Source organism: Gallus gallus, chromosome 1 (genome assembly GCF_016699485.2).
Source record: "Gallus gallus isolate bGalGal1 chromosome 1, bGalGal1.mat.broiler.GRCg7b, whole genome shotgun sequence".
In the NCBI taxonomy this organism is placed as follows: Eukaryota; Metazoa; Chordata; class Aves; order Galliformes; family Phasianidae; genus Gallus; species Gallus gallus.
The window spans coordinates 105,622,304-105,648,241 of NC_052532.1; the positions used below are offsets into that span (position 1 = coordinate 105,622,304).

General features: G+C 35.3%; 1 protein-coding gene across 1 annotated transcript in view; it reads left to right on the forward strand.

Annotated features, from left to right (window-relative positions):
• Positions 1-25,938, forward strand: part of ITSN1 (intersectin 1) — a 119,094-nt gene that overhangs the window by 66,749 nt on the left and 26,407 nt on the right. The window contains exons 18-28 of the mRNA XM_040666360.2: positions 501-730; positions 2,049-2,170; positions 4,066-4,080; positions 8,603-8,844; positions 9,784-9,943; positions 10,784-10,989; positions 11,678-11,760; positions 13,897-14,063; positions 19,350-19,395; positions 21,032-21,153; positions 23,618-23,729. Of these exons, the coding sequence (XP_040522294.1) occupies positions 501-730; positions 2,049-2,170; positions 4,066-4,080; positions 8,603-8,844; positions 9,784-9,943; positions 10,784-10,989; positions 11,678-11,760; positions 13,897-14,063; positions 19,350-19,395; positions 21,032-21,153; positions 23,618-23,729 (1,505 nt within the window). The remainder of the gene's footprint in view (positions 1-500; positions 731-2,048; positions 2,171-4,065; positions 4,081-8,602; positions 8,845-9,783; positions 9,944-10,783; positions 10,990-11,677; positions 11,761-13,896; positions 14,064-19,349; positions 19,396-21,031; positions 21,154-23,617; positions 23,730-25,938) is intronic.

Sequence of the window (25,938 nt, forward strand, 5' to 3'; positions counted from 1 at the left end):
GTAATATACAGTTCAGAGGAAAAACCAAATATATTAGACGTTTTTTCTCTTCCTACATTCAGCTCCAAAACACAACAGGTTTTTCATTTCTTACTGTATGCTGAAGTTGCTCTTTTAGAGTTCTGTGGAATTATCTTCTGGAGGCATAGACTTTATATGTGAGTTGAAATGAAAAGTGATATCGAAATTGGTTTTTAAATGCAAAGATAAAGCACCTCAGAGTAATAGAGTCCTAGTAGTTTACACAGAAAACCCTTCTCTACTTGTCTGAGAGTCACTGCTCTTTCTTTAAGAATTCATACCTTCTTCTTTGCCCTTTAGGAGTCACTGTTAGAAAATGTGGTGGGGTGCTTGCTAATTCACCAAAATATAATTGCCAGATCTGACAGGATACAGAAAAGCCATAAGGAGTACACTTTTTATTGTCAATTACATACAAGGACAATCTCTGATATTTTGTGTGACTAACTTCAGGAAGACTTTTTTTCCTTGTCCAACAGGCGAATCCAGGATCGGGATAAACAACGGCTTGATCGAGTGCAACAAGAAGAAGAACCTCAATGGCAAAAAAAAAATCAAGAAGATGACAAGCAAAAAAGGGAAGAAATAATCAAGAAGAAGGAAAGTGAGGATAAGGGGAAACAGGAAATCCAAGAGAAACCGAGTAAGCTTTTCCAACCACATCAAGAACCAGTTAAGCCAGCTGTCCAGGCTCCATGGTCAAATGCAGGTAGAGGAAAAACTGAAAAAATACTGTTGCAGATACCTCACTGAAAAATTATCTTTGGTTTTGTCTTCTCATGTAATACAGAAAAGTATGATGTTTCAAGATTGGATTGCTAATTTTGTTGAAAGTAAATAATGTATGATTTGAGCTTTAGGCTCCAAAAACTTGTTCACTTTTAGGCTTCAGGATTCTTCTTAACAGTAAGTTGTTAAGCAAACAGAATAAAATGTAGTTGATGAGACTCACTGTGCAAACTGAAGGGAGAATCTTAGCTGTATGTTTGTGTAAAATCCTGCTATAAGGTGCCAAAAATTACTTCTCATTACAAATCTTCTATTGATGTGAATTTTTTATAGTGTCGTACAGTTACCTTTTCTCCTCCTCACTATGCATGTTGCTTACTGAACAAATGGCCTGAAGTCTACGATAGAATCTCCTTTCTTCTGCTCTGCACTTGACCACTTTCAACTGAGAACTTTTTTCGGTGTTATAACCTGATTTTTTGCCCATATTTGGAATCATGGTACACTCTTGAGTAGCTTTCATAATTGTGCATGAGAATGAATTGGGAATGTAGTATTTGTTTAAATAGTTGATTGGAGGACTGCATAAAAGGGAAATTGCCTTCTATCGTTTAGCTGTAAACTAGCATTTATCAATTATATCCATTTACTAGGTATTATTTGTACAGTGCACTTCTATGGCAAAGTAGTCAAAATAGGAACTGCATTATACAGGAGAAATGTAGCTTATCAGTTTTTTCTCTATTCTTCTTTTCACTAATAATGCATCTGTAATACAGCATGTGATTTTTAAAGCACCATCTGTAAGTGACCTCTTTTCAGCTAATCCCTGTGTATCAGAACATTTTGAAACATCTTTTTTGAAACTGTATTCAGGCTGCTATTGAGGCTGCTTCATAAGCAGGCTCTATAGGTATTTGGGATACCACTGTTGCATGCAAAAACATTACGGTTTGAATTGAGCCAATAGGTTAGCGATCAGACTTTACTTACATAATCAGTGAAGCATTTGATAAGTCGTGTTTGTTGCACCATAAGTACACAATTCTTTTTGTAAAAATAGTTGCATAAATCAAAGAAGTTAAAATATAGTAATTTTTTACATAATGTTAAGAAGAGAGAACAGTATGAGTTATATTTAGAATCATTAATTTTCCTATTTCCTTTCATATAAAAAGAGAGTAATATACAATGTAAAGTATGTTTTTTTTAATTATTTATTCAATTTTACCATATTTTTCAAGTATGGAAAAATAATGTGTTTTTTTGTTCGTATCTGTGTTTTTGTATTTGCTCAGGAAAAGCTCCACTAACAATTTCTGCTCAGGAGGATGTAAAAATAGTGTATTATAGAGCACTGTATCCTTTTGAATCAAGAAGCCATGACGAAATCACTATTCAACCTGGCGACATAGTCATGGTAAGAACAGACTGTGATATAATTGCTTCAAAAAATACTTAAGGTTTTGCACTTGTGTGAGAGAAATTGCATATGGCAAGATTTTTTTATTTATTTTTTTTACAAATTTGAGAAACATATTTTAGTGAATACCAAAATAAACAGGATGTGACACACTAACTTCTTAATTATGGATAGCTTCTTAAAGTTCACTGTATTGTAAAACTGAAAGATAATCTATGAGTAGATTGTACTAGTTTTAGTACGCTGAGCTGTGTGTGTCTGAGATGCAGAGGTTTTGAAAAGGTTCCTGTACATGGTGAAGTTTCTTGTCCTCCAGGGTACCTAGGAAATACAATTACTGTTATTTTCAAATAAAAGAATGGTTGCTATGGGTTAAATAATAAACTGACATTGTTAAATAAAGGGTGTTTCTAATAAGAAATTTTGTTTTTTTTTTATAGGAGTAGTACAAGAGCAGTGTTAATAAAAATAAATTTTTACATTATTTTTTCTTAAGAGAATGTGATGTCCAGGGTAGTAGAAACTGAAACAATTACACTAAGCTACAGGATGACTACACTTCTGTCATGATCCCATCAGCGCTGATATAGTCTTTGTATTGTAGTGATACTTCTCCAACAGTACTGGAGTTTTTCTACAACTGTTTTGGTGATAATTTTTGACTTAATGACCTAATTTAGTTGTAATTTTAAACAGTATAATTTACTCTGTTCTTCCATTGGACGATTTTACATTTATTCTCAAGAGGATATGAAGTAGATAAAATATCACTTCTAAAAAAAATGGAAACTTGAAAATGTAAAAATTTGCTTGCATGCATGTTGACACAGAAGCATTTCCATTCATTTTTTAAGAGTAGATGAGATGCTGGAATATAATCTACCTATAAGCCTATAACTGTCATATTAAACTTCAAATACTTGAAAGCTGTTTTCTGCTTGTATGCATAAGTATATTTTAAAAGTACAGTTCTGGTGTTAACAACTACAGTTATGAAAATCGCATTAATAATAATAAATTGCTAGTATGGCCTTTGCATGCATATGTCTGTTCATAATGAAAATGACTGGCGTGGATATCAAATGGCATCTTGCTCACTGTGGGAAGGTATATTCATTATAGTGTTTCACCCCAAAAAAACTGTTTTAGGAGCTATTGTGTTTTAGCACAGTAATAATGAGCTTTGGAAAAAAATATATACCTTATAGTCTTTCCTAAACTATAATGAGATCTCTAAAGGAAATGCATCTATTCTGCAGAGATGAGCCCTCGTCTCTCAGCCTTTTGTTGTGCCGCAGTGAAATATTTGACAGTAGAATCTGCTTTTGGAAAATAAACGTGTATCCTGGATTAGTAGCAGTACTGAATGACTTGTAAAAAGGACCAATCCCATTCTGAATAATAACGCAGTTGTTATTGTTCTTCATCAATAAATAGTATAGGTCAGTGTGTTGTTAAATTAGAGAGAATGTGGGTACATGTGTGTCTTTAGGCTCTTGGAAGATGCTTACTTTATCTTACTTTGTTGGGAAATAGATTATTGCCTAGGCATATAAGTAAATGTTTGGTTTTTTTCTTGAGGAAGGGTGATCACCACGAGGTAGAAACACAAGATACCATTTTACCAAATTGAAGACGTGGGGATAATTTGAGTTTTCTTGTGTATTGTTTTGGACTTTAACTTATTCCAGCGAATATTCTCTACCTCTCAGTTTTCTTTACTTAACATCCATTCAACAATAATTAAATCTGATGATTGATTCTTGTGGGATTTATCTCCTGCTCTGCAGTAATTGCTTAAAATGGGCTACTCTTAGAAAATTAATGTAAGACACTATTGTGAAATGTGTTATAATTCTGCCTTGCTTTAAATCATTGCTTTCCTGCTGGAGGTTAAAAGGGAATGGGTAAGTGTGTTATATGGCTGTTAGGAAGTCTATGCAATTTATTCATGTTCATAAATCAAGATTCTGTTATCATGTAGTTTACTTGTTTTTTAATTTATGTAGGAGTAAAATTACAAATCAGCCCACACTGTCAAAAGTAATTTAAGTGCAATGAACTAGAACTTACTTTTGATAACGGGCATTTGGACTCCTAGACTCTGTCCTTCAGTGTTTGTCATGTCATGTGGTTCCACAAGGTTCAAGTCAGTTATGTTTATTGGAAAATATTAATTTACAAGCTTACATGTTAAAGTGCATCTGATTTCTCATTTATGACATTAATGCAACTCTGTAGTTACTCTGACCTGTGCAGTTAGGAGTTCACTGCGTTCAACAAAACAAACAGTATGAGTTTAGAGTTTAGACACAGTTACTCTAAACACGGTGTAGAGTAACTGTGTTCTAACATAGGCAAATTTAGCGTTTCCTCATTTTAGTGCTATAAATGGCCTTGTGTGTGCGAGCTTGTCAAGTCATGTGCTGTACCTGTATATTATATACAGGAGATGTCACCCAAACTGTCACTGTTACGAGTAAAGAATCCAGCTGAAGCACATGGAAACCAGGCATAAACCCTGGATTTAAAGGGGACTGCAGAATTCATTATGTCAGAATGACCTGGGGCTTTAATAGGTGTACAGCTTGTAAATAGCTTTTTACAACAGTGTAATGCACTTTTACACTGTGCGTGAATGCTGAGGTCCGTCTTGGTGAAAGTGAGCAGAAGGCAGAGAGTTCAGACTGAAAGCATTTGCAAAAGTAAAGATAAGAAGAGCTTTCTTCTGCATTGCTTTTGAGTATGTGTGTTAGTTATTTGTAGGACTGATACGTCTTGGGAAACGATTTAGAGAATTTGTGAGGTTTGGGCTGTATTTTTTTTTTAATCTACTCTTTCATTAAAGGATATTTGTATTTTAACTTGAATTTCTATTTTCTCAGCTTCTTGCCTTTTAATGTATGTTAAATTCCTTTCTCTATAAGATCGTGGTTCCTTTCACTATGTGGATTGATTTATAACCCTAATTATAACTTAAACAAGCCTTTTTTTTTTTCTGGGAACAAGTATATTCTGCACTGAGAAAGCCATGCTTGGTTCAGGGCTCTATTCAAGAACTTAGGTTTCTATTATGTATACAATGTATGGAATTCATCTCCTTTGGAGGGCTTTCTGACAAAAACAGGTTCTGCTGGCTTTTGCTTCTGTTGGGCTCCATCTTGGAGCAAATGAATGGATTCCGTTGTTACTGATACTCTTTGATATAATTCAGCCTGTTTAAATAAACTTAATTCAGTGAAATACAGTTGAATTATTGAGTAACTGAACTGCAGTGGCTCGGACAGCAGAACGTATGTTAAATAGAAAGTTCACAGAAGAAGCTTAAATGGGAGGACTAGAACAATTTCATAATGCTAGTTTGTTGTCGGTTTTTTTAGTTGTTGATTGTGAAAGTTAGAATGACTGTTCTTTGTATTGGACACATAGGCAGCCTTGTTGTGTTAGATCCTGAGTAGGCATAGTCAACATATGGCCTCTGGCAGGCAGAGCTTAAATTCAGATTTATAATAAGAATTCCAGTATTCTCCGAATATCTAGATCAAAAGCTTACAGATGAAATAGAGTTAAAATGATGATTTAATGGGTAGATAGTTGAACGAAATGAACTGTGGTACTTTGTTTAGCTTTCATTAAATAGCTTTTTGAGACTAAGGGTTTGACTTCATATGTAGTGTGAATCACTGTTGTAAAACAGAACTTCTCTTTTTGTGTACGTGGACTGCTAGTGATACACAAGCCAGTTCAAAGTGGAGTTGTCCACTGCAAAGCCAGTCCTTTTGTTGAGGGAATTTAACTGAACTCAGTGCTTCTGCTGCTGATTGTTGTATTGCTGTTACTTCTGTCACTTGTTGTGTTCAGCCATTGGGAATGAGAATTTGTAAGCTGTGTCTCTGAAGCATGATTGAGTAAATTAGAAGGACGCACACGCTTCTATTCGTTGTTTGAGCATATATTTGCATTCTAGTTGTATTTTGCAAAAAATAATCTGGAATAAAGTTTCTTGTAGGGATTTGGGATGCTGAGTAGAAAAATAGAAGGGAATCAGAACAAATGAATATGAAAAAAACATACAAAGGAATTTGTTTAAAGTTGTAGTGCTGTGCAACAAAAGTAGGTCCAAGTTATGTTTTAAATGAATAACTGAGAAATCGTTTTCAAAGAACTATAAAATACAAATTGCCTTTCAAAGTGCCTTTTTATGAGTATATACTGAAAACTTAATTTGATTGAAAAAGTGTAGTTTTGAGTATCCTAACAAGCTGTTTTAAGAATTGCTTAATAATAACTGAAAGCTGTCTTCTAAGAAGACATTAAATCAGTCGCTTTAAAAATCCCTTTGGTCATTTTTTTAATCTGCTGAAAAATCACAGTGTTTTTTTTTTTTGTGTTTACTGTGATTTGTCTCAAAACACTTTCTGAAGACCATGGTAACGCATTTTTGGTCTTTTTGGTACTGATTCTTTTGTGTATTAGTGATTCTAGTTACAACCCGAGGAACTGAATGTAGGAACTGTGTATTTATTATTACCGTTTAGATTATTCAACTCTGCACTGGGTACTGATTGCCCATTTCCCCCTTGCTGTCCCAAGATTCACCTCTGCTGTGACCTTCCATCACTCATATTGCTGCACTAACAAATCCTATTCAGTGCTGCAGTGGAAATTTCGCTCTGCACTGCAGCGAAACCGCATTGAACTCACCAAGCATGTACTCCATTCATTTCTGGTTTTACTTTGAGTTAATAGGGACTGAGACAAAAGATACATGCAACAAAAAGCAGAAATAATGGATTGTTTTGCACCAAAAGCGGAGTGTGGGCTACAAATTACAATAATAGGCAGTCAAAGAGTCAGCACAGGGTATAAAGCAAAGCAATCTGTCTAGCTCCAAGGAGTGACCCAGGAACAATCGGAGGTTTTGCTGCGTCATTTGGAGTCATTCTATGCAAAACAATGTTCCCTCTCTTGGTCTGGAGTGACTCATTTACACCATTGCCACAAATAATTTTTACCACTGTGGGTTATTTTTTTGTCTCTCCGCACAAACAGGATGCATAGGTAGGTGCGTTTCTGACTGTTGAAGCAGCCAGTTCTGAGATAGTACCATATTCCATCATAGGATGTCATCATATGTCATCATATTCTGAAAACTCCTATGACTGAAAAGGTCATTTTTTCATCATTTCATTATTTCTGATTCTTTAGCTCATGTAGCACACTGTTAACAACAAATCCCTCATGTTGGTAATGGATGCTTAGGAAGGAGGGTGAGGTGATTTTCAACTGGGGATTTAAGCATCTTTCACCAATTGCTATATTGATACCTGCAGGAGTAAACGCATGACTTATGCTCTCATTAGAAACTTTTATGTATTTTAAAATACTGTCTGCTACTGGCCTAAAAAGATGAGAGAAATTCTTGCCAAAAACCAGCCCCTGTGTAGAGCTGATCATGTGACTTTTCATTACTGGCCTGGTTTTACTGCCGACTAGATCATTGCTTGGGAATCTGCAGCAGATAGATGTATGTTAGTGATGTGCTGAAGGAGCAAACCTTGTTTGTATGTAAATGTTTGCTTAAACCCCTTGAAACTGAAATTCCATTGGAGTATCGAAGAGAGGTTGGATAGCTAGATCACCAAATTTACTGTAATTATTACCTAATGCAATTACTGCCTTTTTTTTTCTTTTTAAAAGGGTCTGCAGCCTCCAGATACTGTGTCAGTGTTTAGCTACTGGATCAATTAATGAGTTAGGAGGAGGGGTAGTAGTGGTCAATTTTTTTTCTTCTGCAATTCTTGATTACCATGGAATTACTTCATATAAGTATGTTAAAAAATATGTCACTGTTGTTTTGAATTTGTTTGGTGGATGTTGATTTTAATATGCTGTGTTTCTGTTGTATTTTCTACAAAAGGAAATTTAGAAAAAAAAACTTTAAAACTGTTTTAAACCAGAAATAGCAATACCCAATGTTCTTCTTCAGAACTAATATCTACAAGACTGGTGTGCTGTGACAGACTTTCAAGCATCTGTTTAAAAAACTATGCTTGGCTTATGTAGTAGGGCTGAAATTAAACTTTTCTTTCTTTCTTTTTTGTTTTTTTTTAACCTTACCACCCAGAAAACCTTTTGTTTGTGGTCTGGAAAAAACCAAAAATCATTGCAAGGCATGTTACATTGCAAAATCTTCTCTTAGCTATTAAAGGCTATTGAAGGAATAGCTGATGGCATAATCCTCCCAGTGGTAAATTAAATAATAATAACAAAGTTCTACCCAGGTGGAGCTTATACTTGTAATGAAGTTTTCATTTTTCTGTAAGTAGATAAAGCTAATTACTGCGGATGAGAGATATATATATATATATATTTAGTATTCCATTTGTATATTATGTTTCTTAGCTTTCTAATCTAATGCGTCTGCAGGTGGATGAAAGTCAGACTGGAGAACCAGGGTGGCTTGGTGGAGAATTGAAGGGAAAAACTGGATGGTTCCCAGCAAACTACGCAGAAAAAATACCTGAAAGTGAAGTTCCAGCATCTATAAAACCAGCTGAGGCAGCTCCTGCACCTAAAGTTTCTGTGCATGAAACAACCACTTCACTAGGAACTGCTGCATCTACAGAGTGCACGACAACTGCCAACAACTGGGCAGACTTCAGTTCAACGTATGTTTGGGTAGTGATTATCGCCTCAAGTGTGTTGGAGTGCTTTTTCATTGAGTAGATTATGATAAGAAGTTAACACAAAGTACACAGATTGCAAAAGAAAAAGATTTTGTTTGAAGTAAAATATTTTTCTGTACTAAATAGTTACAATTGCAGCCTTGTAAAACTGGAATCATTCTCCTATCTTATCTAGGCAGATAATACACACTTCCATGCTTTTCATAAAAATTAGTAATGCTGTCCCTGACATGAAAAGAGTTTTGTTGGTTGCGGCCTTTTGGCACTGTTGTAGTCCAGATGTACAACTGATTACTCAACTAAGAGCACATGAAGCAGCAAAGAAAACAGGCAGAGAAATTTTAAGTTGGATTATTTTATTATGCTCCTTGAGTTCACTGAATTTTGATCATCTAAGTGGGTACTTTGAGGCAGAGATATGGATCATGAGATTTTTTTGGACATTTTAAAGGATAAGAGATAGCTTAAAAAGGATAAAAGGTAGTGTAAAACTCTTTTTAAGAGTTGAAAACCTCATAGACAATAATTTTAAGCAAAAGAAAAAAGGTAAAGATTTGAAGTAGCAATATGAGGCATAACACAGAGGTATGTGAGAGGTCAGTGACTGTGTAATACAGACTGCAGTACTTAACATTTTAATTGTACTGGGGCACACCTAAACAATGAAACTAAATTACAGAAACGGTTGGCCATAAATGAGCAACGATGAGCAATTAGCTATTCTTAGAGACTGCCTTCTAGAAATGTACTTATTGTAACCCTCTCTTTGCATAACTTTCACTGCAGAGTTAAGCTGCTAATAACTCATGGGATATTGAATTACAAGAAGTAGACCGAGAATGTAGAATTTTTATTTCTTTGCACACGAGCATTTTTACTCCCCTGAGAACAGTAGGAATAATGTAATCAACTTATTTTCAGATGGCCAGCAAACACTAATGAGAAACCAGAGACAGACAACTGGGATGCCTGGGCAGCTCAGCCATCTTTGACTGTTCCCAGTGCAGGGCAGCTGCGGCAGCGATCAGCCTTCACCCCCGCCACTGTTACAGGATCGTCTCCCTCTCCTGTATTGGGTCAGGTGAGCAGCTGTGTTCACTGAACAGTTCTGAGCCAGCATGAAATTCTGGATAGCTAAGAGAGAACATTTACAATTGAAACCCTTTCCTGAGATGTGTGAGTTGTGACAGTTTGGAGTGATAAAGCATTAGTATACACCCATTAACAAAGCAGAATCTAACACAAACAAGCAGCTGTACTTCTGCTGTTCATTGCTGGTTTTTTTAAACTACAGTGGTCCAGTCTTCTTAAAGTTCTGGCTGGGTGCTATTTTTGGATCACTTCCTTTGGGCTTTATTAAATCACATGACAACAGTCTTCACTCCAGACTGGATTATAAGGTTAAGTGGTGTAGATGAGACTAAGCTTCACGTTAGATGAATTCAGTCCATCTGTAAGAGACTGCGCTTTCCTCAACTGGACATGTTGTTCTTTTAAGATAATGTGTTGTTCTGATAAATGCAAAATGCCTTAGGCTCTTTGAGCAAAACTAAAAGGTAGGAATATACAATATATTACTAGCAGCAAAGCATAATTTTCCATAAAGTTTATTTTAAACCCTTTCAAAATAACTTTGTCAAAATTTATTGTATCTCTATCTTAATTGTAGAACTTGCAAAGAAGCAGACTCCCAAATAGTCTTGCATTGTAGTGATTACACGTTAACAGATAGAAATGTAGGAGGGCTGTGGGCATATTACTTTGTAATTTTGAGTGACATATTTTGCTTTATACAGTTGAGGAGAAGTCACAGTATTTTGTGGCTGTATCGATAGTATAAGAATGTAACTCCTTAAGGAGCTCTCTTTATGAAAAGTTTTGCAAGACTGAATTCTCTCTCTTTTTCTCTAAATTGCATTAGGGTGAAAAAGTGGAGGGACTTCAAGCACAGGCTCTGTATCCTTGGAGAGCAAAAAAAGACAACCACCTAAATTTCAACAAAAATGATGTCATCACAGTTTTAGAGCAGCAAGATATGTGGTGGTTTGGAGAAGTTCAAGGACAAAAGGGGTGGTTTCCTAAGTCATATGTGAAGCTTATTTCAGGCCCCATTAGGAAGTCAACAAGGTATTGTATATGCTTATGCCATATTTTACTTCCATACTATATTGGTTAAATAAATATGAAGAGTTGCTCACTTGAGTTTTAAAGATTAGAATCAACTCTGTATAAATATTTTTATGTGACTCTTCTCTGTTAGGTTTTTACTCCCATCTCTGAAAATTCAGGTGAGGAATATGTAAGCTGATCTCAGTTCTCCTTGCACCATGCACCACCACCAGTAGACCTAAAGCTTGACCAAAAGTCTTAATTATATGTGGCTTGCAACTAAGAAATTACTATTTTGACATTATGAATTACAGCTATATAAGGTTTCGGCTGATCTTTTCCCAGAATAAAATAGAGTATATCAACGCTTAATCACTTATCATTATTCTTGGAGGATAAAACAATCAGAATCTAGTTCTGTGAAAGGTGAAGTCAGCATTGACATCACTAAGACTAATTAGAATGTTTTTAGATTTTTTTCTCTTCTGAGGGAGAAGGAGGGGCAGCAAATTGTGTATTCCATGCAATTACTTAATTATAACTACAGCTAGCCATTGTGCTTGAAAGATGTAATTTGTAAGTTTACTGTCGATTAGAAAATTTAGGGAATTGCTTAGGGATACATTTGCATATTTTATTTTTAACATACGTTAAACATCTTCTGAAGAGATTTAATTTCTTAAATAACTGTTATTCTCTTGTAAAGCATGGATTCTGGTTCTTCAGAAAGTCCTGCTAGTCTGAAAAGAGTAGCATCACCAGCAGCTAAAGCAACTATGTCAGGTGAAGGTAAGCATTCCAAACTGGATGAACTGGATGACATTAACACAGTTTTACTATGTGATTAAATGTAAGCTGTCTGTGTATTACCGAAAATGAGCCCAGAATCAACAAAACAGGCTTGTTTTAAGATCAGGCCTGTAAAAATTTGTATATGTTGTGTATGTAGAAAAATTATTGAACATTTTTTCTACAGTTTATAGTGTTCCATACGTAAATATTTTGGTATCATTTCAGTTCCCTGTGGAACTGTTTAGAATGGGTTTTTGCGGAGGGCCAAGAAAACACTTCCATGTTGTGTTTATTTGTAATTCATAGGTAATTCATGATGTCAGGAATTATTAATGAATATCTCAATTTCACTCAATACTCATTTCCACTGTTCCATTAAAGCTCTCTGTAACTGACTGTAGTCTCTTTATTTGAAAGTTGTGGTCCGTATGGTCAAAGCTACCCCTCATTTTTAAGGATGGAGCATATGGGGCACAGACAGATAATAGTCAGGTCTCTGGAGGGTTTTAAAAGACTTATATTCTTGGTTGTTACCACTCTTCAACTGGAGGTTAATGTCTCCATATGAGCTGTGCTAACAGACTGTGGGCACTCTAATCCACTTCAGTGCAGTGTCTGTTAGGTTAACTTAAATCACAGTCAGAGTAAATTAATGGATCTAAATTTAGTTTACAAATTAACATCTACATAATCTCTTCAGAATGCCTTGCATTTTTCAGCTACAATTCTACATATGATTTCAAGTGGAAGAGTCTTTGGTTATTGAGGTATTTGATATGCTACTGACATGAGCACTACAGAAATTAAAAGAAGAGAATGTTAAAGATCTATCCAAAATGGAAAGAGGGATGATCAGTTATTTTGAAACATAACTAGTCTTGCTCAGTATGTATTTCATTAAAAGCAATTTGGAAATGCTAAGTCTTTTTTGTAAAGGATAGGATATCTCGGGTTATATGTTAGTATTAAAAGGGACACGATTTATATAAAAACATTTCAAAAAACCTTTATTTTTTAGAAATAATAGAAGATGCTAAATCCATATTTTATTAGATCTAGAGAATGGAAGAGAATATACATGTATATGGCATACGTTGTGAATTTTAGTGCATCTGTGTACCTTTATACAAACAGATGTATGTCTTCTTCAACTGCAGTTGTTAGGTAAACCATCTCTTAGCTTTCATTAAGAAAGTTTATTGTGGTTTGAATTCTTGTTGAAGTCAAGATGAGGGTTTTGGTCAGATGTAGTGTTCAAGTAAATGGAACAATTGCCAGTTGCAATGGAATACCTGAACATTTCTGTCAAGTATGCATGATAGTCTTCCTGATATGCTATGACCTGTTCTTAATTCCAGAGCTGTCCATAGAAACATAGGATATAATCTTCAGTAATTTATTTTATGTCCATATAAAGTTTGTTGATGCTCAGTTAAATAAGAATGTATCAAATTTTGTCTAAAATGTTAATTAATTGTTCAAAATTCTTTGTAATCCTTTATGTGAAGTTTCTTTTTCATGTAGTTCTGTGATACAGTTATGCACTGCATTACTTAACATTGGTCTATTGTTTTTGCACTTGAATACTAAGTAGGTAACTGTGTTTTAACAAAACAAAACATTCAGGCTTTGTCTTGACATTTCCCAGCCATCTGTCTCATAAATGCAATGAGATGTGTGCTCTCTATGCAAACCTTCAAGTAATGAAGGAATTAATCGTACATGAGAACCAAACAGTGTATGTAAGATGAAGACTCTATCTACAGACATTTGGATACTGAGATTTTTTTCTCGAATCTGAAAATGCTAGTCAACAGCACAAATCAGAAACTACTGGGAAATATGTTCAGTATAGTTTCTGATATAAAGTAATAATGTATGTAAATTTTAATTTCACTAGCAAGCTATTTTACCAAAGAGATTCCCCCGAGGCAGGCTTTTGATAGATTGTATTTAGTTCTGCTATATATTTCATTTTGTAAATTAAATATTGAAGCTTTACGAATAAAGTAATTGATCAGTTTATCTTCTGTCTAGCCTCTAGTTAGATCATATTCTATTCGGCTTTGCAAATGATAATTGAGCAGTTTATCAAGTGTTTCCCAATGTTGTGTATCTATTTCCTTCTTGCAGAATATGTTGCTATGTATACTTATGAGAGTTCTGAACAAGGAGACCTAACCTTTCAGCAGGGTGATATGATTCTTGTGACAAAGAAAGATGGCGACTGGTGGACAGGAACACTGGGTGATAAAACAGGAGTTTTCCCATCAAATTATGTGAGACTCAAAGATTCTGAGGTAGAGACATTAAATTGTCTTGACAATTTGTTGACCTGGGGGAGTTATTTTTTCTTTGGTGTTGCATTGATATTTGCAAGTCAGTGGTTCACAAGGTAAGAAAAAGTATTGAAAAAGTATTTGCTGAATGTAAATTTGGAAAAGGAAATAATAGTTACATTTCACAACATAATTTCTTAAGTTACATTCTGAACCATTTGTGGCAATAACTCTTCGATATGTTAATAGTTAACTTAGCAGTTTCGTGGAGACAAATTAAAAATAGCTATGATTACTTTTTTTTCCAGGTAAGTTTTTAATGGCTGAGTTGTATCCTTCTGTCATTTTCTTTAAAAAAGAAATTAAGAGAAATATTTCAGTTTATTATCTTTTTTTCTTTTCCTGTTTCAGTGTTCTTGCAATTCAGGGAAACAAATTTGGCAATAAGAATTAGCTAACTACTATATTAATTGATTGAATAATAGAGGTCCTGTCTCATCTGATTTTATCGTGGAATAATCTGATAGGGCATGTCTGTGTTAAACTTTTTTTTAGACATTCTTGAGAAGGATGTGTTCTCATTTATGTTCCTTCTCTACTTGGGAGGATAATTCTCACCTACCAGTAGTAATTAGCTTATTGTCAGCTGTATATAGTACTGATCTCTTGATGGGAAGGACTTTTTGTTTGTGTTTCTGAGAGTTACAGGGTTTTTTAAGTAAATAAATAAAAATTTATTTAGGTGTCCTGGTGGACAACAGATTGATCATGAGCCAGTAGCACTGTGCCTCTGTGGCTCACAAGATCAGTGGTATACTGGAGTTCATTAAAAAGAGCGTGGCCAGCAGGTGGGAGGGAGGTGATCCTCCACCTCTCCTCTGCCCTGGAAAGGCCACTTCTGGAGTATTTGTCCCATTCTCTGCACCTCAGTTCAAGAAGTTCAATCTTCATTTTAGAATTGAAATGTTGAGCTTTATGTTTAGCATACAGTTTTGGATATGCCTGTGCTCTTTCCTTACATTTCAGTTGCATCAAATCTGGAGTTATGGAACAGCCCAGGTCAGAAGAGACCTTGAAAGATCATCAGATCACACCTTAAATCTGTCTAGTGACTACAGAGCAGCAAAAAAATCGGATAAAGTCCCTGACTAGATTAGGAGTACTTAATAGTTTAGTTATTGGAAGCATTGTAGCACCATGGATCCTACCATAGCAAGCTAACTTGTCTTTCTGTCAGAGAGAGACCATTTTTTACAGTACTAAGTTGCGATGTCACCTCATTAAGACAGAGTAGACGTTTGTCCTGAAGACTGAGCTCAGTGGCAGTCCAGACATGCTTTTGGACTGCAAGCTCTGAATGCTGTGTCCCCAAGTCTAGCAGCTTGGTATGCCTCATGGTACTGCAACATCCCTTCAACTGTGGCAGCAAAGGTCTTTGTGGGTCTGTATCAGGGAAGATACTGGTTAAGGAAATCACAACTTTTTGCAGTTCAGGATATGCTTTATAGTTCAGCCCTGCCAGTAGTTCTTGACATATATCACAGAGATGGTAGTTGCCCCATGGTTAGAAATATGGGTACAGGTAATTTATTCTCTGGTTGTGAAAGAACATATGATCATGAAACTGAGTTCTAAGTCTCTTTAGAACTTACTGCTTGTAAGTTCGTATCATAGTTGTTGAATGTGAACTTGCAGTGTCAGCTTCCTGAAGCCCTGTGAAGCCTAATTCATAGATGGGTATTAATAGTTTCTGGTTGGTTCCTTGGCAGTGACTAACAGGGACGTAACTGAGGTTAAGTTTACTTTGAATGCTTTTGAAAGACCTGGTTTTGTTTTCCCGTGAGACATTCCTAACACACTTTAGTCTCAAAATCTGGGAATTTATATTAAGATATGTTGAGCTGCCTTTCTGTTTGTCTTCAAGTATTGGGCGTACCAAATGCTTGTCCTGTCTGATGGGGAGCAGGCACACATATTGGCAAGTCTTTGTAGAGAACTCAGAAACGGACATTTAATACTAGGAACTGTGTTTATTAGGGAACTCAGTTTCATGTTTGTCTGATCTCAGCTTGTCTGGGCCTGAAACCACAAAGTGGAGTTTATTAAAAAGTGGTCCGACTGCTCTTTTTGCTGGTGAAAACCACATCTTCAGATAAAATCTTGATGAGAAAAAAGAGGAAAGAGCACAGAGCTCATGGAGATTTATATTCAGGATGGTTATTTTCCTGGAGTGAATCACATGCCCCCCAGGAGATAGTAGTTGTTCCAAGTGGATAATTGCCATTACACGTACAAGGTTTTGCTATTCAGCTTGGTCACACAGCCAGTTTTTGCAAAGGATTTCACAATAGTGGCTGTCTTAACTTTCAGATGTGCTGCTGTGCTTGGACAGCTGCTGGCTGATCATGAAGAATTTCGCTAAAAAAAACAAATTAGTTTACTGTGTTCTGCTCTGTTGACTTAGGCCTGAAAAACAAGGCATGCTGATCATTCAGTAGTTCTACTCATTTACCTCAAGCAACCATACTAAGAAATTTTCTCTCCCTTAAAGTTAGAACATATTGACAAAGCGAATGTCTTTATGTTCTTCAAGTAAGCTGCTTAGAGTTTTCATTAAATTGAGGTAGGTATGTACAGAACTATAACAGATTTTTATTTTACCCTGCCTATCCTTGAGACTGGTGTGATAATTACCTCTCCTTTAGAATATGGAATTGATATGATGGATTTGGAAAACCAAAAGTGTAGGTCCCTCAACTTATGAGACTTTGTGTAAGTGTTCTGAAAAACATCTAGCAGTCAAAGCCTATTCAGCGTGGATTCTTAGGGCATTACTGTACAACACAATTGGTAATTCTACTGCCTTGTTTTATTACATTATCAGAGCAAGTTCCTCTTAACTGTTTCAACAGATTTTATCATTTGGCACAAAATGTCTTCAAATGAAGGTAGTATCTTAGGTGTACAAAAAGGAGATAAAATGAGTTATTTCCTCTCCACTGTTTTTTTTTTCTTAACAAAAGGATACAAGATATTTCTCCAGGGGAGACCAGAAGTTGGGTCTATCTTTAAGTGCATTGTTTATTAATTTAGGTAATTTTTGAAACAGGGTTTTTTGTTTATTTCTTCTTCTTTTAACAAGGATTCAGAGAATCTTCAAACAGAACTCAGGCTCAGTTTAGTTAAGGTGATTTTGAAACTCCCCTCTCAAGATAGTCTCTGTTTACCAGTGAACTGCAAATATACAGTGTCATATCCTGCTTTATCTGTCCTTACATGCCTAGTTTGACAACCTGAATGCTGGTTAATTGATGTTTTGGAAAAATTTATTTGGAAGTCCAAATACTTGTTCTTTGTTAATAGGGTGAAGTGGTATCTCTCTGCTGGAAACACCTAAATAGTATCAATTTCTGATATTACTGTATTAGTGCCAGCCCTCTCATTTGCTTCCAGACCTTTTAATCTTTCCTCCTTGTGACTGCAGATGGACTTTGCATGGAATCACTTTGCATGGAACATCTTGTTCCCAGACCTAACTTTAATCTTTGTATCTAATCACTGTATGATGCTTTCATATTTCACTTTTTAAAGTTACTATGGCTCACGGTGGTCATAGAGAAAAAGGGAGGGCAGGAGAGAAAGAGAACCAAGGAAAGGAAGGAAAACTTGCTGGCTTTCCAGAAAGTAACTGTAATCAGTCTTTTACAAGAAAGTAGCACTGAGACCAAATGTTGTTTAACTTAAGGCAGCCATTTAGTAGCTTTTCTGGAAAATGTCCAGAACATTGAAGTTATAAAGCAGCCACATACTCTTTAAGACAGGTATTTTTCCTAATAATCTATTTTATCGAGGCATTCAAAACTAATACACATTTTTAAAGAGGCACTGTTGTCTCAGTCATTCAACTAGATTTTTCATTATCACTTTTATTAGTTTCATTATTAAAAATTCCCAGCTTTTAAAAATATCACATTAATAAGGAGAATATTGAGGATGAAATCATTCTTTTCCTTAGAGGAACTGGTATTCTGAAAACCCTCCAGTCATTTATGTAGGCTCTAAATATGTGAGGAAGATGCTGAGAGAGAAATTGAGAAGAGGCATTGTGAGCATCACTTGAAGGCAATAGGATATTATGTATGTCCAGTATTTCTGACCAAAAGACAGTTTAGATTTGCTATGTTGCTGTCATCTGTATCAGACATTTATACTGTAATAGCTAAGACTGGCCATGTACTAGGAAGAAATTGGGATAATTATTTAGGGCATAGAGGGATTCTGTCCTATACGGAGTATCTACTAAAAAGGTTAACAAAATGACTGAGGAAGGGGATGTGCAAGGGTAGAGTTGAGACCACACCTGGATTTGAATATTGTAATTGCATTTTTATGACTAGTCCTGAAAGTGCATTAAAAAAAAGTAAGTAAAGAGAACTTTTTCCAAGTGACTGGTGTTCTTAAGGGAAGATAGCCTTCTGAACAGTGAGTTTGTAAATTAAGAAGGCTTTTTATGCTAAATTTGTTTTTTCAGAATAGCTCTTTTCATAAACATAACTGAACATAATTGCTTCCGTGACTTGCTAGCTTCTTCATGGGTGTTCACAAAGGCTCTTCTTGCAGATCTCTTGGCTTGGGTGACAGGATGTTCGTACCTCATCTGTATCCATCTACTTTCAGGGGAAACAGCTATCTTTGTCAAGACAGACAGCGCTTCACTATTGAGTGTCCTATGCTCTCAGCTGGGCACAAAAAATGATGGTGGAGCTTTTACTAATTTAACACATATCATCTAAAAAGTTCAGATCGCTCATCTTAGGGATGCAGTGAAGGATTTCTACATTAACTAATTTGCCATTATAAGAAAATATGGAGCCATAGAATGTACAGTATTTAAATAATTATGTCTGATTATCTCTTTAGGCATATTTGCAATCCAAGTATTTGAGAGTTGAAAAATACTACTGTCATATTAGCTTAACTTGGCAACATTAACATTTTGTAGATATGCAGGTTAGCAATGAAAATGCTATGTAATTTGGAATTACGTTGGTATTTACAGTCACTGAAAGGCAGGAGACTTAGGAAAGATGCCTGCACCTCTATATAGTTATCCACTTCTGTACATCATGTTTTTTATTTCTATATATTAATTACCATCTCAAATAGTAAGAGTTCCTGCAAGAACAGACTTCCTTTGAGATTTTTGCTCTCTTCTTTGGTGTGTTAAAGTGAAGTACAGTAAATCATTCTAATATACTGAAGATATAATTATGACTGCTAAACTTACATTTCACTCTCTATTTCAAGGCTTCTGGAGCAGCTGGAAAAACAGGAAGCTTAGGGAAGAAACCTGGTAAGTCATATGTAGTTGACAGCACCTCATATTAAGTACCGTGTATATACAGTCAGTGAAAAAAATTCAGTGGGATCAAAATCTTTTCCATAATAGTAAATCATTTGCTCTTCGTCATTTATATGTTATGAAATGCACTGTTACGCTTTAGTAGTTTACATTAATGAATACTGTTTATAATAAAATAATGTATAACCTATTCATCACTGTATTGAAGTAGCATATGTAGCTAGGGAATAAAAATCTGCTTGCTCAAAAACAAGTGTAAACTGAACCAAACAGAACAGTGGAAGCCCACAAAATGCTCGAGTTTCCCAGTGTCCCTGAAATGGAAGTGTACATTCCACATTGTGGTTTCACAGCTTTGCCCCAGTCTGGCACACATTGACTCTGAGCTCTTGTGTCTGCTTCCTGTTTTAAAGAGAATATACCTTGTAACTGTGCCATGTAGCTTATTGCCTGTCAAGCCTGGTCATACTGCAGATGATCACGTTGCAGGTTATTTTTTGGCTTGGAAAAAGTCCTCTGGTTCTTGGGGTAGGAGCCAGGGGAAGGGCTGTCCTTTCAAACAGCTGTTTTTCCAAAGATCATTTTAAAAGTGCATTGTCACTTGCAGGCATTTGTAAAGATTCCAGAAGACATCTCTTTTTTCCTCCTCAGTGTATTTATTTGCTTCTGTACCAAAGAGATGATTTTGCATCAAGTTGAACTAAATTAGGGGATGTTCCATGCTTCTGTCCCTTTCTCTGAGGCTTATTTAGTTGCGTATGAGGTGGTTCAAGGATGTGGATTACCAAATCTTGCCTATTTCCATACACTCATACATGCTAATACTCATGTTCTATTTTGTTTCGTGAGGAGAAAGTTGCTTTTTGTCTGCCTGAACTAGTTCACTGTGCAAGTATGTAAGAGAAAAGAGGGAGAACACAGAATAAATTGCAGTAGCCCCAGCTTAATTTGTCTTATTTTACCTCTGCTCTTCGCAAACCTTACTGATCCATCTATGGAAGGAAGGGTTTGGAAGTAAACCGCTTCCACTCTTTCCAACTTTGCTTTGAATAACCAAACACAGTTGTGTTAATAGATTAAAAGTTTGAGAGAGGCAGAAAAGAACTCTGGAAAACCTGTAAAAGTGAGACCAGGTAGGAATAATGACAAGATACTGATAAGTCTGGCTACTGTTTCTATGCATGGGAGAATGAAGCATGACAGGACTTGAGTACCAGCCTTATAATCACTAATCTTCTAAATCTGAACATTCAGCAAAGCAGAGACTGGGGTTTGTGTTGACAAAAGGTGTATTTCAAACCTTTTGAATTTAAGACAACAGTTTAAACACATGGCTTTCATGATAGTCATTATTCTTCTCTATTTCAGATATTTTTTGTATCCTACCCATACAGCTGTTGCACCTCTGTTTTCTTATTCCTGTACTGCTGTGAACTTTTTACGGAGGAACTTCTAATCTGTTTTGTAATTATACTTTGTATTCAAGAAATGATGTAAATACATTACAGTTTAATGGAAAAAAATTCAAAATGGATATACTGTGCCAGTAATGATAGCAGAATCAATCTTGAATAGAATGTGTTCATTTTTTTTTCCAGATTAACTTTTTTTCTTCCTGCTTTAACAGAAATTGCCCAAGTTATTGCCTCTTACACAGCAACGGGTCCAGAACAACTCACCCTTGCTCCTGGTCAGTTGATTCTTATCAGAAAGAAGAACCCAGGTGGCTGGTGGGAAGGAGAGCTCCAAGTGAGTTACTGTTTTTTGAAATAAAATTGCATGTAAAAGAATCTGTGATTTTTGTAATAGTTCAAAATGATAAATGTGTCAGTGCTAAATACATTATTTTGAAAATGTCCTGCAACTAATCTTTTACAAGTAAAATGCCTTTTCATTCTAATTCATTGAAATTGAAATAACTTTGGAGAATGGCAGGAGAAAACCATCTTGCTTCACTGTGAGACAGGGATACCCATCTCACAAATCAGACCCAGCCTGCAATCTGCTCTCCTGTTCATTTTCCTGGAGGCTAGGTGTTTGACCTAGTTCAAACTTCAGTATTCTTTTCCTCATTACTACTTCCCTTTTTTGCTTTTCCTGGTGGTATTTTTTAATTTCTTTGTGGATAAATCATTTTCCAAGGTTGCTTTGGTTTTCATTCACACTCATCTCTATGTTGCTCACTTGTAACTTGAGACTCAAGATGTATTTGAAGACACAAAATAAGCTTCACTTGGCAAGAGCTGTCACAATTACCACTTAATAGCTAATGAGCAGAGTGAGCTGTTTGGTGGTTTTTTTTTTTAGTTGTTGTTTGTTTTTTAAGTTTATTTTTTTTATTGTGTAAATTCTTATCTGTAGTTTTGGATACCACACTATCTTACATTTAGTTTTACAAGTATTTTTTTCATTCGATGTCCTGTTCCTGTTCTTTTCATTCTCCTGTTTTCATACTAATATTAGTCCTTGTCTCCTCTATTACATGAGCCCAAAAGCTAATGGAACACCATGGTGAAATGGGTTGAAGAACTGATTAAAAAAAATAAAAGCAGCAACAACAAAAAACTGTTGTAAAATGACTACTGGATTTGGAAAAGGACATTGATATTAACTTCTTAATGCATTTAATTTTTAAGTGGCAGATTTTTTGTAGAAGTATATATTACTGTTAAATTTCTACCTGACGTATTTTGATCATACATGTCTTAGTTGAAGGTAAAATCAAGTAGGGTAAATGTGTTAAGCATTACATTGCTAGATTTAATGCACAATATCTTAAAATGAATGATCTAGAAACACTGTAGATCAAAAGCTTTCATTTTCAGTAAAGAGAGGGAAGAAAATAGTGAAAGAGTAGTTTTTGTTCGGTGACTTTTCAAACTAAAATTAGCATCTATTTTCTTGTATAGGCAATATTCTTTGTAGGCAAAATTCCTACCTTGAACTATCTAAAAAAAAAAAAAAAAAAAAAAAAAGTAGTTAAAATAATTCCTAATGTAGATTTAACAATTTAGAAGCTGAGACTTGAATTAAAGTTTTATAATAACATTTCCTAGCTGAGAAAAATTAAATATATTTCTTCTGATTTAATTTGTGATGCACGATGTAGTTGATGAAATAACAGGATGCAGATTCTGTCAAATTGCTATTCTGCTTTGGTAATACAAGCTTTAACACACTTGATCAGGCCTGCATTTTTCTGTCCCAACATCCTGTATCTGACAGCAACTGATGACTGCTGTGTTACAAACCTTACAGCCCAACTCTCTAGGTTATGTATGTGGTCTTCTGTTTCTGTTTGTGAACACACATTCTAGTATGTATGTGCACCACATTTTGTACTGATGCTCTCTGACAGCATGAGAACATCTAACATGCTTTCCAAAACCTTAACATCTGTTAATTAGGATCATTTGGATAGTCTGATTGGATTCTGGCTTTGGGATTTCATGTTTGAATCCAAACTTTATGAACTTTTTCAGGGCATAATGTTTTGCTGTGTTTCTAGCACTTGGTTCATGTGACGTATGTTTGCACTCCTCCACCTATTGTTTGAGCAGGAGAGGCTAATACAAAGTTTAGAAACTGTTTCTTGAAAGAAAAGAGGTAATTCAAATTCTTAATCTCTATTTAAACTATTACAATCTAGATATCAATTTAAAAACAATTATTGGCATAATTAAAAAGCATTTTAATGTTGCTATTCATTATTGTGATAGCTAGCCTGACATTCTAGAGTTAAGGTTTAAAAAAGAAAATCAAAAGAAATCTTTTAGAAGGAGCAGTATTGTAGTTTTATTTATAAAGCACATAAAGTAGGAAAACTTAAGTGAAAGCTCACTTTAATTCATAGAATCACAGAATCATAGTATGGATTGGGTTGGAAGGGAGAAGGGACCTCAAGGATCATCAAGCTCCAACCCTGGGCCACCAACCTCCACATTTAACACGAGACTTAAATTAGTAGTAAATAAGTGTTTAGTTGTAATAAAAGCTTGCTTCATAATGGGAAGCTTCATAGCATTGAACTATCACCATGAAAATAGCTGACAGTTTCCTTATAAAATGATATTTACTTGAAATAGTTGGTGTGACTGCAAGTAGTTAAGGTATTGGCTGAATTGCCTAGAGTTCTATTGATACTCTTATTCCCCTTAAAAGAATTGTTTCTTTTTCTTTTTCCTTTATTTTTTTTTTTTTAACCAGGCACGAGGGAAAAAAACGACAAATAGGATGGTTTCCTGCTAATTATGTAAAACTTTTGAGCCCTGGTACCAGTAAAACTACACCAACCGAGCTACCTAAATCAACAGCATTACCTTCAGGTAAGCAGTGCATTAATGAGTTGTTATTGTAATGCATATAATTTACAAAAAGACTTCTAAAATGAATTACAAGCATCAAATATATGCCATAGTAATCACTTTGGTAAAACAATTTTTTTTTAACTTTTTTTTTTAATTATTATTATTTTTACTTTTAAGCAAGGAGAGTAGACAGTTTGTTTCTGTAATTATTGTGGTGATCCCTAAGGTGTATCTGTAGAGTGACATTACACCTTAAAGCGTAGAATATTCAAATTATAAGTCCTGTTTGTTTGCAGTAAATGTATTGAGGGAGTTTTTAAAGGTTCAGAATGGTCCGTGGGCTTATCAGTGAAGGCATTTGTCATTCAGGACTTTTTATTTTTCCTGAAATGAAGTGTGAGAAAACTACACAAATATAGAGCTTTTTGTCTTTGATAGCTCATGAAAGGACACAGGAGGGATGGACCTTTGTACTTTTAAAATCTGTTTGCTACACCTCTAACATGGGTAGCATCAGCTCAGTCAATCTACTGCAAAATTTAAAGCCGGGCAGAAGACTGAGAATGGAAAGTTCATTGCTTGTGCTTGTTCCAGTCCTTCACCGTTTTGGGTTTGCTAGTTTTGTAGTACCAGGTAAAGGAGATTCTTGACAATCAAAAATGTGTAGAATACTTTATTTTCTTCCGTAATACCCAAAGATTTGAGGCAATTATCAATGCTTTTGTATTCTGTGGTTAAATCAGTCTCTTAGCACTGAGACACTATCTCAGTGTGAAGGGATTTTTTGTTTGCTTGTTATTTCAAGTCTGACAATTTGGGATTTTGGCACATGCTAATAAAACTTACAGAATAAATTTTCTAGCACATTTATCATTGCTTATAGAACATGGAAATCTTAATGCCATTCATTCTAATCAAATTCAGCTTTGTTATAGACCTGTTATTTTGGAGAGTGAGAAGAAGAAATAGGACCATCTTGCCTTTCTATTATGATAGGTGGTCTAACTTAGTGTGTGGTTAATTTAAGATGTTAAGAGGTTAACGTTTGAGAAGTACCTTTATGGAGGGAGTGTGTTAGTGAGAAGTCTTATTATAGCAAAAGACATGGAAAGCTTGAAGAAAACTGTCCACAAGGATAAAATAGTGCTCAAGATGGTGCACTGTGAAGAGTGTAAGAGTGTGCTACATCTGTCTGGGTTTTAAAGCCTATAGATCCACCTGCTTTTCTTTGGCCATTTTGTTTGTTTTGATGCATAGGCTCTCTGTGTATCATACTGTGATGCAAACTGCATGGCTTTAAACAACCTTTTTAAAAATTCTTTTGCATGGACTCTTTTGTTTTATACTTTGGATGTTTTCTTCATTTCCAACTGCTTCATTCTTGTCCTCTTCAAAACTTGCATCAAGAACATCTCCTTCCTGGTTCTGAGAAATGAGAAGAGCTGTTAATGCTACTTGAACAAGCCAGGCACAAGGAGGTTCACAGTACAGGGATAGTTAGAAACACATTTCAACAATTCTGCATGTTTAAAGAAAGAAAGGCAACATTATAGCTTGTACTGATGATGAGTGTACCATGAGAACCTGGATTCCTCCTGCCATTGACTAGTATTAATCAACAGGCAAAATCTTTCTAAAAAGGAAACAGAGCGCTAAAAAGTACTGGAGCTCAGAGAAAGCTTTAGCCTACTTCTGTAGTTGGCAATGGCTTTTGAAGCTGTTGCTTTTGGTTGTTTAACATAATAGAAGAACTTTCTTTCTGGGACTACTCGAAGAGCTTTATATATCAGACTGAAGTGCTTTCTAAGCTGTGTGACCAGGTGTAAATATGTCAAGGTGTCAAGATGAAGTCACTGCTTCAAGCTCAATGAAGGAGTCCCATCTCTTCAAAACCCTCTTAAATTACCTCCCCAAGTTACAGGTGGTTCCTGAGATCCTGTTTAGATATTCTGATGATACTACTGGTCAGCACCGAATACCAAGAAATTCTTTGAAGTACAGGAGAATAATCTAGAGAATGAAAAATTCCTGGAAGAAACAAACTCTTGAATGGGTTACAAATCTGTTAATGTACCTACTTTTCTCAAGTATGATCTAGTTTAAGCTTTTTATTGTTCCTAATTTTACTAATAGCCTGTAAACATTTAACAAGAATGTAAAACAGATTCACAGGTCTTTAAAGTGAAATATGAACATCAGTGCTGTTCATACATTTTAACTTGTATTA